Source organism: Gnatocerus cornutus, chromosome 6 (genome assembly GCF_029298725.1).
Source record: "Gnatocerus cornutus isolate USDA-ARS CGAHR chromosome 6, icGnaCorn1.1, whole genome shotgun sequence".
Classification (NCBI taxonomy): domain Eukaryota; kingdom Metazoa; phylum Arthropoda; class Insecta; order Coleoptera; family Tenebrionidae; genus Gnatocerus; species Gnatocerus cornutus.
This window is the reverse complement of record NC_142238.1, coordinates 15,562,831-15,580,150: the sequence shown is the minus strand read 5'-3', so window position 1 is coordinate 15,580,150 and position 17,320 is coordinate 15,562,831. Positions and strand designations below refer to the sequence as shown.

The 17,320-nt window shown below is 32.2% G+C and overlaps 1 protein-coding gene across 1 annotated transcript; it reads right to left on the bottom strand.

Moving 5' to 3' along the window:
• Positions 1–7,861: 7,861 nt before the first annotated feature.
• LOC148173366 (uncharacterized) lies at positions 7,862–9,738 on the bottom strand. Its single transcript, XM_088038763.1, has one exon. The coding sequence runs from the start codon at positions 9,677–9,679 to the stop codon at positions 8,255–8,257; it is 1,425 nt and encodes a 474-aa protein (XP_087894889.1). The 5' UTR covers positions 9,680–9,738; the 3' UTR covers positions 7,862–8,254.
• Between the last annotated feature and the right edge of the window lie 7,582 nt (positions 9,739–17,320).

The window sequence follows — 17,320 nt, the reverse complement described above, 5'->3', positions numbered from 1 at the left end:
GCCAAAAAATTGAGAAATCCTACCTAAAAATTCGTAATTTTGGTAATTTTAGTGCAACAGCTAGGAAATTTGGGGAAATTATTAGTGTTTAATTGAGTATAAACTCTGTCATATTGCAAATATGTAGCTCAAAAAACAAAAATTTTAGAAATTTTTATTTTAAATATGAGAAATCCTCTTTTAAAATTTGTAATTTTGGTAATTTTAGTGTTACAGCTATGAAATGTGGGGAAAAATACTTATTTTTATTTGTTTATTAACTCTGCTAAATTGCAACATTAAAGATCGAAAGATACAAATTTAAAAAAAAAATATTTTCAATGAGAAACCGAAAAATGAGAAATCCTTCTTTAAAATTCGTAATTTTGGTAAATTTAGTGTTACAGCTATGAAATTTTGGGAAATTTGGGGAAATTTTTAGCTGTTAGCTCTAAAATAACTCCGCGAAATTGCAACATTGTAGATTGAAAGACACAAATTTTAGAAATTGTTATCTTCAAGGAGAAGCCGAAATATGAAAAATCCTCTCTTAAAATTCGTAATTTTCATAATTTTAGTGTTACAGCTATGAAATTTGGAGAAAATGCTTATTTGTAATTGTTTATTAACTTTGCTAAATTGAAACATTGTAAACCACAAAACACAAATTTTAGAAATTTTTATAATGCAAAGCCAAAAAATTGAGAACTCCTACCTAAAAATTCGTAAATTTGGTAATTTTAGTGCAACAGCTAGGAAATTTGGGGAAATTATTAGTGTTTAATTGAGTATAAACAATGTCATATTGCAAATATGTAGCTCAAAAAACAAAAATTTTAGAAATTTTTATTTTAAATATGAGAAATTCTCCTTTAAAATTCGTAATTTTGGTAATTTTAGTGCTACAGCTATGAAATTTGGGGAAAATACTTATTTTTATTTGTTTATTAACTCTGCTAAATTGCAACATTAAAGATCGAAAGATACAAATTTTAGAAAATTTTATTTTCAATGAGAAATCCTTCTTTAAAATTCGTAATTTTGGTAAATTTAGTGTTACAGCTATGAAATTTTGGGAAATTTGGGGAAATTTTTAGCTGTTAGCTCTAAAATAATTCCGCCAAATTGCAACATTGTAGATTGAAAGACACAAATTTATCTTCAAGGAGAAGCCGAAATATGAAAAATCCTCTCTTAAAATTCGTAATTTTGGTAATTTTAGTGCGACAGCTATAAAATTCGGAGAAGATATTTGCTAATCCAAGAGAAAAAATCATACTACGCTCTAGATGCAACTAGTTCTTTTACGACTCCAATTGGTTTTCATGTTTAGAAAAGCTTATTTTCTATAATTAATTTGTTCAAATTATTGCGTCATCGAATCGCGATTGAATGGAAAATTACCACATCTGGCTGGAAGCAAATTGCAACACTTGTCGCGGTGACAAAAATTATCAGTTTTACCAAAATTATATCCGAAAAAATTCTTTTCGCAATCGCAAAGTCGTACCATTCCAGTCCTCAGTCGCGTTTAACCGGCGCTAATTTCTCATCACGTCCTCTTTCAGACCCGTATATCAGTTTTCCCTGAATAATTCAGCTTGTTTTCTCCTTGCAAACGTTTAACGGAAGTTATTCGAATGCAAATTTTCCAACCAGCGCGTTTTTCTTCCCTTCCTCGACAAGCACTAAAAAACGAGTCCGTTTTTTCATCATTCTTGTGGTTTTAAATTTGTCTTAACCATAGAAGAAACATTTGCCGGAAGATTGTCTCATTATAAAACGACAACGAGAACGAGAACGGCACTACCGCCGCGGCTGTCGCCGTGTGTAATCCCTTGTCACGTCGACGTCGCGATGCCATGCACATCTTTCATGATGGAAAAGTGCAAGAAATTGCATTGCTTTTAGAAGTGACGTTGCTTTCAACTAAGATTTTATAGATGGATTTTTGTTTTTATTACGGCGGAGTGTGGAGGTTTACAGCGTTGTTTGAAGCCATCGTGCATTTTACGGCCACACTAAAAAAAGTTTCATGCGGTCTGCATGCTGCTGTAATTGTTATCACTCAAAATGATGGCGACCACTCAACACTGTTTAATTGAAGTTGAGGTTGTGGTCAAGAGAATCGGAAGTTTCTAAATATGATAGCAATTATGGAATGAAAACAAGCTCGCCGCAGGAATTTCAAGCAAACTACAAGAATGCAATTACGTTTGCATAATCCACTTCCTGCATCTAGATATCAGGCTTTAGCTGTTCATTGCCTGTCAGTTTCAGCCATTACTGCCACTTTAGGGCGAGTTAGCGGAAAATTCTGGCGAAAATTGCACTGGAAAATGAGCATATGCAGGTGTCGATCCGGTGTTCAACTCAATGCGGCCAACGAGTTTATTCAGGCAAATATTATGGTTCGAACAAAAATGAGATTTTCTAAAAATTAATTAACTTGGCATAATATCATTGAAATTACCAAAATTACGGGCATTCGAAGAGAATGTTGAAATTTTCGCTCCGAACAAAAATTATTTTTTGTAGAATTGTTGCTATTGAGTTATTTGTGCTTATTTCACTCAAAATTTTAAGCTAAATCTAAATCTGTAACGTCAACTAAGTTATAGTCAATTAAATCTGCTTCCAGGTATAGAAAATTGAAAAAAAAATTCTGACTTAGGTCAACGATGAAAAAAAGAATCAAAATTCGTGCTCAAAATTTTGGTTTGTCAACAAATAACTGTGTCAAGTAAAGTTTTGGGTTGTTATCAGAGGGCCAAAGGGCTCCATATTTTAGAAATTTTGCGTTTGCGACGTTTTTCTCGCATGTTGTTTGCTGAAAATCAACTCTTAACTATCTCAAATCTAATAGTCGTTTTTTATTGAAAAAAAAAATTGTTTTGGCTTTAACGAAAAAAAAATTGATTTTTTGTGTTTTGACCACATCTTGTGGACTACTAATTTAAAATTTGGCCAAATGATAGATTTTAAGTTGCGCTTTCGATCGGTATATAACTTAAAGGCATTAAACGTCGATTTCGACCTGTAATTTTTTTTAAATATCACACTAAAAAAATTCCCAAAAACCGGTTGCAAAAACCGTTTTTAGTCAATATCTAAGTTATTTGTGACGCAAATTTATAATATTGGAGCTCATTTTACGCAGAATTTTATGCGAAATCCAAATTCTGGCTCAAATGTTTGGTACAACAACAAATAACTGTGTTTTGGCCAATTAGAATTTTGATTTGTTGCCAAAAGGCCAAATTTTTGAACGTTCGTAAATATCTATATCTCGGAAACTATAGCAGATAGAGAAATGCCGTTTTTGTTACCGGTTTCTGCTAAAAATCTACTTTCAAGTATACAAAATTTATAGTCAATTTAAAAAAAATATATAATTTGACTCAACCGATGAAAAAATTTGATTTTTTTTTGCGCGCTTCTCGTCCTGCTAATCTAAAATTTGGCCAAATGATAGATTTTGAGCTGCTCTTTTTATTGGTATTTAACACAAAAGCATGAAACGTCGTTTTCGCTTCAAAAAAGTTTCTCAAATATTACCCTAAAAAAGATTTCTTGAAAAAACAATTTCGATCTTTATCGCTAATTTTTTTAAGAAAACTTACGTTATTGAGGCTTATTATACTCTGAATTTTATTTATAATTAAGTAATTAATTAATTCAAAATTTAGACTGCTATTTTGTTGAAGTAATCTCATTTACAAACATCTGTAACAAATGTTAAAATTTCTTGACTCTAATAAGATTAAAAATAAAAATTTATAAAAATTTTCTTTTTTGCACTATAATTAGGTAATTTGGCACAGCTATTTAACGACTCATAGAAAAAAAATCCAATCGCCGTGTGGTTACAATTACTAAAATTTTGAGCATCCGAATAAAACTTAGAAATTTATTGGTTGACCCAAAAATTAATAATTTTATGAAAAGTCAGTTTTATGCTCTACAATTAATTAATTTGACATAATTAATAAGCATGTAGCAAGAATCTCTTAAAACGTTTTTATTGCAATTTCGTTAAAATTACCAAAATTACAGGCATCCAAATAAAATAATGAAATTTTCCGACACAAAATAAAAACAGAAAACAAAAATTGTTGATTTTTCTGAATAATTAATTGAGTTAATCAATGAGTAAAAGCCCTGGCTTAAAAAATTTCTGCCTTTTTGCTTCATAATTAAAAAGGTCAGTAAATAAAGTTCTATTTTAAAAATAAAACGCAGATTGTCGTAACTCTTGAAGTAAATTTTTTAAGTTTCCATCATCAAGAGCCGCTGTAAGAACGAAGCCATTAAAACCAGACTAAAGAAAAAAGATAATTTCATAAAAACGTTAAATGAGTCTTTTACGACGCGCCGTAACACTCTAAACCTTAAACATATTTTTATAATCAACAGTTAAAGCCAGAATAAGAGACAAACAAGTCAAGTCGATGTTAATGCAATAATAAAACGAACACGGTATTTTTCATTTTATATCTCGAAAATATGCTGAGAGCCACTCTTTGTTCTCCAAAGATACGACTTCTAAATTTTATTACGCTTTTATATCGAAACAGTTTATTTAAAAAGTGCAGTGAACATCTCGAAGTCGGAACATACTTTGTATAATTCCAAAGCCATAAAGTAAATAAACAATTTGTAAGTTATTGACGTAGGAAAGCCATAACCGCCGTCGCAGCTAGACCGAAATATTGAACAATTTTCCAGGTCGGAAATATTCGAAATTTTTCCCCGTTGAAAATTGAGACGGGAAGAGCCAATTAAGTGCATAGCTCAGAAGCCATCTGCACTGCCCCCAATGACCGCCGGCTCCGCAATTTGTAACTCTATAATACAACGGTTTATCAATATTCCCAGCTCCTAATTGATATTTTGGACTAAATATCCAGTCCATTATTGATTCTCATTACAGTGATAAAGTGGGGTTTCGTGAATCTTTAACGGACCAAGAAAACGGAGAAATATTTTATAGCAGTCGCTTGGGCGAATTTTACTCCCACACCTGAATTTTAATTCAATTTGCGAAGTTCACAAAAAATCATTTATTTATGAGCGAGTTTTGGACTAACACACATGTCAAATTGGAGAGAGAATTTGTTAACATCCAAACCTCGCAAAGAGATAATCCGAATTCTAAATATGTTTTAGCAACTCTTAAACAACTTCACGTTTCCGCTCGTCCGTTAAATCTCAGGAAAAGTTAATACGCGAGGTGACGTGTGACAAGACGTAATACCAACATTTTTGCAAACATTTATTCCACCATCTCGCAGTATTATAAATAGATTTCACACAGCATTTATAGCAGCGCTGCTGGAACGTGAATTATTTGTGTTGATCAACACGAGAGTAATTACTTGCTGGCGGAATACTGCTCAAAGGGTTACATTTGACGGGGGTAATTTTATTATCGCATTGTCTTTAGTTGTTTTTGCTTGAGCTCTTCCTGTTGTGTTTATTTCAAGCGCATTGAATGATTCCTGCATTTTTTTTGTGAAAATTGTTGATGGAGAATTACATTTTCTCCATTATCTGTTGATATCAGATTATATCGAGGATTATACGAAATCTATGTAATGCCGGATTTTGCGCATAGGCAATTTGCGACCAAACTGAATACATAAATCCGAAAATTTTGATTTTAGTTCGTACCGAAAGTTTCAATATTTTATTTGGATGTCTAGAATTTTGGTTACTTTGGTCATACGACAATAAAATTAGAATAAGTGTGCCGAATTAGGGAAAATTGAGGAGTTAATAAGCAGGTCTGTTATTGTCCAACTCTTAGAATTACAAATTTTTATTTTCAAAAATTGAAAGTTTTTGGTTTATCTAAAAAATTAAATGATTCTAAAAAATGTGTATTATGTTCTACGATTGTATAGTTTGGGGGAGTGGATCAGCGGGTCCAAACCACCAAACTCCCAAAATTTTATTGTTATTATGTGAAAACTCCCAGAGTTACATATTTTTATTTTGAAAAATTCGAAATTTTTAGTTCATCTGCGAATTAAAAAATTCTAAAAACTGTGTCTTTCATTCGAATTTGAAGAAGTTGATAAGCAGGTTTAAAGCAGTAAACTCCCTAAATTTCATTGTCACCGCGTAAAAATTTCCAGAGTTACAAATTTTTATTTTAAAATTTTTTGTTTACCTGAAAAATGAAAAATTCTTAAAATTGTGTCTCGTTCTAATTTGGGGAAGTTAATAAACAGATTCAAACTAGTAGACTTTCCAAATTTTATTGGCATTGCTTAAAAACTTCCAGAGTTACAAATTTTTATTCTGAAAAATAGAAAATTTTTAAGTCATCAGCGAAATGAAAAATTCCAAAAACTGTGTCTTTTACTCTACAACGTTTTAATTTGGGGAAGGTAATAAACTGATTTAAACTAGTAAACTCTCCAAATTTTATTCTCATTGTTTAAAAGCTTCCGGAGTTACAAATTTTTATTTTGAAAAATAGAAAATCAGCGAAATAAAAAATTCTAAAAACTGTGACTTTTGCTCTACAACATTTGGGGAAGTTAATAAACCGGCTTAAAGTAGTAAACTCTCTAAATTTTATTGTTACCGCGTAAAAAAAATACAGAGTTAAAAATTTTTATTTTAAAAAGTTGGAAATTTTTTGATCAACTGAGAAATAAAAAATTCTAAAAACTGGGACTTTTGCTTTTTGAGGAATTGATAAGCAGGTACGGATTAGTAAACTCCCCATATTTTATTAGCATTACTTAAAAACTACTAAAATTACAAATTTTTATTTAAAAAAATTGGAAATTTTTAGATACTCTGCATAATAAAAAAAATGCTAAAAACTGTGTCTTTTGCTCTACAGCGTTCTAATTAGGGAAAGTTGATAAGTATGTCCAAACCAGTTAACTTCTCAAATTTTATTAGCATTGCTTAAAAACTCTCAAAGTTACAAATTCTTGTTTTGAAAAATTGGAAATTTTTAGATCATTTGCACAATAAAAAATTCTAAAACAGTGTTTTTTGCTCTACAACATTCTAATTTGGGAAAGTTAATAATCAGGCTTAAAGTAGTAAACTCCCTAAATTTTATTGTCACCCCGTAAAAAATTCCAGAGTTACAAATTTTTATTAAAAAAAAATAAAATTTTTTGATCATCTGCGAAATAAAAAATCTTAAAAACTGTTCTTTTTTGCTCTGCAACACTCTAAATTGGGGAAGTTAATAAGCAATACCAAACCAGTAAACTCCCTAAGTTGTATTGTTATTGCTTGAACACTCTCAGATTTACAAACTTTTATTTTCAAGACGATTTAGCGCATCCACCATTTTCAAAAAAATCTAAAATAGCATTAATTTTTTAATTAATTTTGTAATTTCTAATTATCACAGTCAAGAAGATTTAACATGGGCTATAGATGCTTGTAAACATGACAATTTTAAGATGTAGCAATGCAATTTGCTGAGTACAATTTCATCTTGTTCATAAATTGTACCAAAAAAAAAATTATTACATAGAAGACACAATTTTTAAAATTTTTAAATCTAATGATGACCAAAATGTTTGCAGTCGACAGGTGTGCCAGCTCACAAAACAGTGCTTTAAGTTGTGAAAACATCGAAAACAATTGAAAAGCAATGATATGAAGTAACTCCAAAGCATCGAAGAAAAAGACAGTTATTATCGCATTGTCTTTCGTTTCTTTACTCGTGCTCTAACTGTTGTATTTTTTCAGGCACATTGAATGATTTCAAGTTAATTTTTTTATTGAAATTGTTGATGGAAATTCCATTTTCTCCATTATTTGCAGATATCGGATTATGCGCTACGTTTTATGTTTGTACAGGTAATTTGCACCAAAGCCGAATAAATCCAAAAAACAGAAATTAACAATGAAATATATTTATTTATTGGCTTAGCATATTAAATGATTCCTAGAGTTATAAAAATAAATCCACTTAATATTTGCGGTTTACATCACATTTTTGAATTCGACAATATAACGGTTCCATTAATCAAACCATTTTCATCAATGTTCAATACAAAAATACGTACTTTTAATCTCGTCCTCGTAAATAAAACACGACACCAAACCATACAAAACTGCAGATATTCACTAGTTCATAAAATTGCCATTTTTGAATTAGAGATGACGTAAATTATTCCACGTCAGCAATTTAAACAAAACGCTAAATTTTTAAACCAGTTTTGTATCGATCTTTAATATATCCGACCAATTTGAAAAAGCCACAAGAGTAATAAAATTTGTATCGAACGGCTCATGCTAACGTACCCAGAGGCAACAAAGTTAAATCTGTGTTTGTGTACAGAATCACCGATCTCAAATACTCGATTTCTTCAGGATGAATATCCCAACCGCTCAATTGCCCAATCACCCTCAAATTGGGGCAATGGCTCATTAATAGCTCCACCGAAATGGAAGTCAGACACCGCGCGCAGGATAACCACAGTTCTTCTAAACATAGAAAATCGCATTCTGCACAAAGACGGAAAATATCACCGTCGGTCATGTTGATCACGCAGCCGATTATAACACGACGAAGAAACGGGCAGTTGGTGAGAATGTTTTTTAAGGAGGAATCGCTGATATCACAGTAGAGGATCTCGAGGTTCTCCAGGTTCATGAAGAAGGTGTCCATGTGAGGAAAGGACAAGTCCAGTTGGAAACACTCGAGGGTTTGGAGGTTCGGAACGCACCAACTAATATCACATAAGTTCAAACACACCGTTTTGTTGTGGTGGAGTTTGACCACCTGCAGATTAGACCCTGCGGATGTTAAATACGTGAGAAGATCTCCTCCGTTGTGACTGACGAGTTTCACGCAGGAGATTCTCTTGAGGCCGCTGAGGCCACTGATGACTCCTGACTCGGGGGAGTTCATGTAGATGCTCTCTAAATTTCCACACGTGTGGAGGATGGCATCCATCACCTCTTCAGTGGTACCAGTGTCTCGGATGTACTTGAGACGCGTTTTGAAATTGGGGTTTTTCTTGAAGAGAGTCAACAGAGAGCTCCCGGTAAATGAGTACGTCTTAAGCGATGTTAAATGAGGAAGGTGCTCGATGACTTCCGCGATGATATCCTCTGTGGAGTCCTCAGGAAGGCACACGCTTCTTTTTCCGAAGTACCCAACATCCAAGACTGTTAAAGTGGTTGGAAGGTGTTGCAACCCTTGAGCTGTGAATGCGCACTCCCCCGAAATATCCAACACTGTTAATTCTGCACAGGCTTTTGTGGCCTCTAAAACGGAGTCATCGGCCATGTGTGGGATCACCAACACCTTTATTTTAGTCAAATTCTTGATAAGTTTGTTGAGTTCTTCAGGATACTCCCTCACCCACACGCCTTTGAGATTCAATTGTCTTAATCCCACTCCTTTCTGTGTGATAACCTCCAGAATATCTTCATAGTACGAATGAGGGAAAATTCCAGTGTCCAACTTCTTCACATCAGTCCTCAACAACACTTGCAAACAACTAAATCTCGTCGCAGCGTCTAAATTCACAGAATTCAAAATATTCTTCAGTAACTCTTGGATAACTTCGTAGGTGGCGTCTAGGAGATAGCGTTCAACAACGTCATAATTTCGACCTTCTTCGTCAGACAGAGCTTGTGTTAACTTCATGGCGACGAGTTTAACACACAGATAACTCAAAGGATGAACTTGATTCTTCGGAGACATTGTAAGTTTGGAGATATTTCGACGCGACGCAGAACGTTATGGCTCGAGTTTAAATTTATTCTGGCACTCGAACATGCAGAGGTATAAATAGATTTCACACGAGTATTTATATAGACATTGTTTGCAACAGGAATTACTTGTGTTTATCAACAGGAACTCTACGAGAGTAATTACTGCTGTTCAAAGGGTTACACTTGACGGTATTAATGTTATTGTTTTATTGTCTCCGGTTTTTGACGGCTGCGTTGAGATGGCAGAGTTTAATTAGAAATCACGTCAGCGCTAATTAAAAAACCGGAACTGCGTTATTTTTACTGAGAAATTTTGTCGGGCAAATGGGTGGATTTAACTAGATTTGCTGATTAATGAACTATTTTGTTCGCATTTAACGGTTATTTAAGTGAGAATCCAAATGGACGCTGTGTCCAGTCAATAAAGCTCTTGGGGATTATTTCCGGGTAAATTTTGTGTTTTAGCGTTTCTCCACCGCAACAGGGCACGTCTGACGTCTGCATTTACCCTCCATCCTTTATTCACGCCATTTGATGGTATCATGACAAGGTGGTGTCAAGCACATTTAGCTCTTTTAACACCGTTGAGAGATATGTCGTTATATTATGTATCATAGCGACTTCAAAAGAATGTTACTTTGATAAGATCGGAACTCATATTCCTGACGTTGTAGGAAAGTTTTATTAAAAATCTAGTGCATTTACATCGATTGAACGAGAGTTTTTGTGAATACGAGGGCGAGTTATTGATTGGATTGAAAATTTCTAAAAATTGCAATTTTTCTAATTCAGTTACAAAATGAGAGCAATAAAATTTGTAATTCTGCAAATTTTTGTTTTTTTTTATGAAAATTGCGGAGGTTATTACTTTTGAACTACTTATCAACTGCAGCAAATTTTTAAATTATAGAACTACAACCACAGATTATGAAAATTTTTATTGTAAAAGGGAGCCGAAAATTTTTAACATTTTGAATAAAATTCCAAATTCTGTCAATTTTTGTTTTATTTTATCAACTGCACCAAGTTTTAAAACTATACATACAGTTGAAAACACAGATTTTGATTTTTTATTTTTAAGACGAGCAAAAAATTTCCAATAAGTATCAATAAAATTTCTAATTCTGTTAATTTTTGTTTCGTTTTTATGAAATTTGCACAAATTACTAATTTTGAACTATTTATTAACTGCATCAAATTTTAAAAGAGCTACTTACTAACACAGATTTTCGAAATTTTTTTATTCACAGGCCAGCGAAAATTTTTCAACATTTATCAATAAAATTCCTAATTCTGTGAATTTTTATTTAATTTTGATAAAATTTGCGCTAAATACTAATTTTGAACCATTTATTAACTGCAATAAATTTTAAAATCATAGAGCTACAAACACAGATTTTGGAAATTTTAATTTTAAAAGAAAGCCGAAAATTTCCAACATTTTGAATAAAATTTTTAATTCTGAAAATTTTTGTTTTATTTTTACAAAAGTTTTACAAATTACTAATTTTGAACTGTTTATCAACTCCATTAAATTTTAAAATGGTAGAGCCACAAACACAGATTTTGGATATTTTTATTTTCAAGATAAGCAAAAAATTTTCAACATATACCAATAAAATTCCTAATTCTGTGAATATTTATTTAATTTTGATGAAATTTGTGCAAATTACTAATTTTGAACTATTTGTTAACTGCATCAAATTTCAAAATCATAGAGCAAACAACACAGATTTTGGAAATTTTTATTTTAAAAGAAACCCATAAGTTTCCAATATTTTCAATAAAATTTTTATGTCTTACCGTTTAATTATTGGCTCTTTATGGCTGGGATTTGCGGTACGTTAGAGGTACAATTACGCCCTAGGGCATTAAAGTGTCTTAGCAACCTCACAACAAACAGCGATTGGCTACGAATCGACTTGCTTTCTTTGCCCGCCATATTCAAATTGCATTTAAACTTAATTATCATCAAACAGTCAAATTCAAAAGGTACCTGAATAAATAAACTGGTTGTAATGTTTTGAAGCTGTAACACATTCATGCTTTGGAGTTCGCATGTGCGCGCGTGTTTTTTTGAGGTTATGTCAAATGGGTTATCCATGTTATGAATTTTTCGTATTCTTTATCGTATAAATCTTTAGATTTTGTTGGCAATAAACTTTCAGTGGCTTTTGCAGCGTTTTTAACAATTTTAGATGGAATTTTACCTGCCATCTTGATACGCTTTCAATTGTTTTGCAAAGCGTTCTAAGATTAATTTCATTGACATGACACTAGGTTATTTTAATAACAATAATAAAAATAATGCTAATAACATAGTTCCTAGTTATTAACGAATTAACTAATGATTAATAAATTATAAATCAACTGCAATAGTATTTTGTGGTTTCAATTATCGCAAATAAACAGTGTAGAAATCAGAAATTGTATATAAAGCCATTGGTAATTAAAATGATTAAATCTTTAAACTAACACAAAACGACATGTGAAGTATTTTTTATAGTCTTTATGTAGATTCAAGAACAGAAATTTGTATTTGTGGAGAAATTATTTATTTTTAAAAAATCAAAATTTATTGGTAAGACATAAAACGTTGTATGTAACACGGGCATAACTTGATGTTTATGTATCTCGGGCAACTTACAAAGTCTCGGGCCAAAGGCCCTCGACCTTTTAATCTAATTGCCCTCGAACATAAACATCCACATTATGCCCTTAATACATAAATAACTATTAATTCTGTCAATTTTTGTTTAATTTTTATGAAATTTACGGAGGTTACTACTTTTGAACTACTTATTAACTGTACCAAATTTTCAAATTATAGAGCAAATTACAGATTTTAGAAATGTTTAATTTAAAAGAGTGCCAAAAAAATTTAACACTTTGAATAAAAGTTCTAATTGTCAATTTTTGTTTTATTTTGATAAAATTTGCACAAATTATAAATTGTGAACTATTTATTAATTGCGCCAAATTTCAAAATGATATAGCTATAAACACAAATTTTGGATTTTTTCATTTTTAAGGCACGCGAAAAATCTTCAACATTTATCAATAAAATTTCTAATTTTGTCAATTTTTGTTTAATTTTTAAAAAAATTGCACAAATTACTAATTTTGAGCTATTTATTAAATGCACCAAATTTCAAAATTATAGAGCTCCAATCACAGATTTTGAAAATTTTTATTTTAAAAGGAAGCTGTCAATTTTTGTTTAATTTTGATGAAATTTGCGGAGGTTACTACTTTCAAACTACTAATGAACTGCATGAAATTTTAGAATTATAGAGCAGAAAACACAGATTTTAATTTTTTATTTTTATGACGAGGAAAAAATTTCTAACATTTGGAATAAAATTGCCAATTTTATGAATTTTTGTTTGATTTTTATGAAATTAACAGAGGTTACTACTTTTGAACTACTCATTAACTGCACCAAATTTCAAAGTTATAAAATTTAAGACTTAATTTTGGTCATCACTCTAAATATTGTGTGATTCATTAAATTTTCATTCGCAGTTAGCTTTGAGAAAAAAATTCATGTCTTAACTAACACCATTACAGTAGTTTCGACTTAATATTTGCGAGATTTACTAGTTATCGAACAAGAAGTCAACGCACGTCCAAAATACACGGCCTACCTAGAATGGAAATTTAATGAATCACACGATATTAAAATAACTTGGTTCGTCAATTTTTTTTTAATTAATTCTGTTTTTTATACAGGGTGTTATGGAAATGAGTACACAAAATTAAACTGGTAAGAGAACTCACCATATACAACAACTTTTCTTAATAAAAAAAATTCCAAAATGCTTTCGTTTTCGAATTAAAAATCAATGAAAATTTGCTGTGAAAAGAGTTACCCGCCTATGCATTATGGATACTAACCTTCCTCTATGCGACAAAAACCATTGCTTCATAAAAACGAGTGGTTACATCAGGTTGATACTTTGTCGCGCATTTGTTTGTAGGAAAAAAAAACAGCAATAAAATCACGAAAACCCAATTGAACAATTTGTTTATAAAAATTGTTCAAAATGCCGTTCTTCACTCTTAATGCATGCCTGAATTCTCCGGGCCATTGAAGTTGGTGTTCTCACAATTATCGCTGGGTTTTAAGGAATTGTTTCAGCCCCAGCATTCACACGTTCACTTAATTTTTCCACTGAATCCACGGAGTTCGCGTACACCAACTCTTTCATATGTAACCACAAGAAAAAATCGCGGAGATTTAAGTCTGGCGAACGAGGGGGCCACAACACTGGTTCATTTCTACTTATCCACTTGTTTTCAAAGTGCACATTTAGCCATTGGGACACGAGTACTGTACAGACGCTTTACCCCGACCTTCCCCATAGAGAAGCATCATATCCGTGTATTCCATGATGGTATAAACCATTTTGTACCACCTTTTGCACTTTAAGAACGATCTGATACCTTGACACTGTAAAAATTCACAAGAAACTGAGCGTTTTTAATTAAATTACAGCTGATCAGTCGTTTTTATGACAAAAAATTGCAGAAATGAAAGTGAATTTGTTTAGAGATATCGAACGGTTGGCCAAATTAAGGGCGGAAAAAGCGAAAATTAAAATGCGTTTACTAAAAGAATTATTTAGAAAAGTTGTAGATCTTGATACGTTCTAACCGGTTAAATTTTGTGTATTTAATTTCATAACCTGTTATGACTTTTTTGAATACAATTTTTGTAAATTCCCAAAATGTTTTACTTTATGTTAAACTTAATAGTTCTAAACAGCACCGCAAATTAATTTAGAATGGTCATTAATAAAGTGTTTTACAAGTGAACTGATAACGCAGAGTTTTTTTATGCTTTTTTGTTGTTTAATTTTATAGCAATTCAATGATAGGTGGGCGACTCGTCAAAATGTAGGGGGGGGAAATTAGTTTAAAAACATGCGATTTAAAAAAAAATTATTAAGAGAAGTTGTCGCAAATGGTGAGTTCTTTTACCAGTTGAATTTTGTGTACTCATTTCCATAACACCCTGTATAAAATTTAGTGCACTTACATAAATAACGTCCGTTTTCTTGAATAAGTGAAGGCGCATCCAAAACCTCTCATTGACTAATTGGCTCTTATCAATAAAGCCCGTTATCCAATTTGATTCGATACAACAGATGACGTTTCCGTATTTGTGGCATAATCCGAGAGGTAGGGACGAATGCATCGAGCGTAAAATTGATGTCGTGCATTGAACATGGTCCCCGATGATGCTCTCCCGTTCCCCTTTCGATGAACTCCAATGTATTTATTTATCAACTGTCAACGTTCCATTTTTGATCATTTTTTGTGAAGCAGCGGCTGCTGTTTAAACTGGCATATTTCAAGTTATTTTCATTTTCCTGCGGTGGAGTTCTTCCGTTGTTTAATTTTGCATCAAGTGCGGGGAAAAAACTATCGATTTTCTATTTGCTCCTATTATTCTAACTGTAATCTGTTTGCATCCTGGTTGAGTGCAGCATTTGCATTTTTATGAAAACGCAATATTTTCTTTAATTTGTGCGCATTTCGGGCGAAACTGGCGTTCTTTCTTCGATGTAAGAAGATGAGCATTGAGCTTATCGCACATCACACGTCGTGATGAGAGAAATCAATTTTCCCGAGCTTCGGCTTTTGGAAATTATGCGGATCAGTCGTTTGTTAGCAGTTTCTTGTGCAATAACAACTGATAGCAGCCTTTATATTCGCTCCTCGCCTGTTTCGTTTTTATTACACTGAAGAAATGCCATAATTTAGCGATAGGAGACACTCCAATAACTCTGACGTATAATTTTTATCACCGCTCTTTTTGTTTCATTTCGGTTTGTTATTAAAACTTCCAAGATGTATGGATTTAGTTCTGGAGACTTTAATCACTTTTTTAATAGTTTTATTATCGCTGCCAGAAGTGGACAGAAGTACCGCCGTTTCTCCGACGAAATGCCCGGAATCCACTCCGGGTCGCGTTCAGGAACAGATAATTGGAAATTTTTCTAAACAATGAATGCGATTGCTTATTGCCACGACCAGATACGGCCAATTTTAAGATTCGACGGTTGTTGCGGGATTTATGATCGCTGTCTTCTCAAAGAATGTATATTTTTTTATCAGTACTTATGTCAAGAGAAAGAAAATAAGCATAAGAAAACCAGGAGCGCGAGCAAGTTTGCTCCACACATAAGCGAGATATTTGAATGCAGAAGTTTGACAGTCATATTCATAAAATCTTTCGTTTTTCCGAGAATCTAAGGACAAATTCTTAGCTATAACATTGCGAATTTAACGATGGTCAAAATCTCTTTTTTCGATCTGAATTTTGCCTAAAATGATGTAAATATCGCAAGTTTACTTCAAAAAGTAAACGAGATATCGATATCAAAAGCTTGGCAATGTTTAAGTCATGAATTTTCGCGAAAAACTGCAACCTTCAATTTTTGGATAATCTAAAGACTATTTTTATGTGAAAAATCGCGAGAAAAACTATGACGCAAACCGCATCTCAATATCTGTAACAGTTTCCGAGATACTGAGCACGAATTGTTTCAAATCTTCAAAAATTTGGCTCTCTGGCGACAACTCAAAAATTCAAAAGGCGATAACTCAGTTATTTGTCGACGAAAATTAAAAATTCTTGCGGTTTTTGGATTCAGCGTGACACTCTGCTTAGAATGACCTAAAATTTGTAGAGTTTGCTTAATAAATAAACGAGGCATTGGTCCAAAACTGTTTTGAAAAGTTCATTTTTGGGTGATTTTCAATTACTGTTTACAAGGTAAAATTGACGTTTACTACCTTTGCGTTAAATATCAATCGAAAGAGGAGCTCAAAATCTATCAATTGGAGCAAAATGAGGTCGATCGGACAAATAGTTTACGAGTTATGGCCAAAAATAAAAAAAATGAAAAATTTTCATCGTTTGAGTCGGAATTTTTTTTCTTGAAAAATTGACTATCGAATTTTGGGCTATTGAGAACATTTTCTAACGTAAAATGAGCCGAGAAAAAGAATGGCGCAAACCGCATTTCCATATCTCTAATAGTTTCCGAGATATTTAACTTTAAAACTTAGGAAAAATTCAGAAAAATGAAAATTAAGTATCCAAAATTTTGATTGGCAATAACTCAAATACTTGTTGTTGGATCTGAATTTAAATCCTAGATTTGGAATTAGTGGAAAATTTTGCGTACACTGATCTATAATAACTTCAATTCACTCTAAAAAAATAGCGAGATTCGATATCAGGAATTTGGCATAGTTTTAGTCATGAATTATTGCGAAAATTTGCAAATTTCGACTGTAGAAAAATTAAACAACTATTTCTTATGTAAAAAATCGCGAGAAAAACGATGGCGCAAACCGCATCTCAACATCTGAAATAGTTTCTGAGATATCAAGCACGAATTGTTTTGAACATTCAAAAATTTGGCCCTCTCGCGACAACCCAAAATTTCAAACGGCCATAACTCGGTTTTTTATTGACAAATATTAAAAAATTATTATGTTTTTGAATTCAGCGTGAAATTCTGCGTAAAATGAGAACCAAATTTGTAGAGTTTGCTTAATAAATAAACGAGGCATTGGTCCAAAACTGTTTTGAAAAGTTCATTTTCGGGTGATT

Coding starts and splice junctions, on each gene's coding strand:
- LOC148173366 (XM_088038763.1), bottom strand. CDS start 9,679: ATGTCTCCGAAGAATCAAGTTCATCCTTTGAGTTATCTGTGTGTTAAA.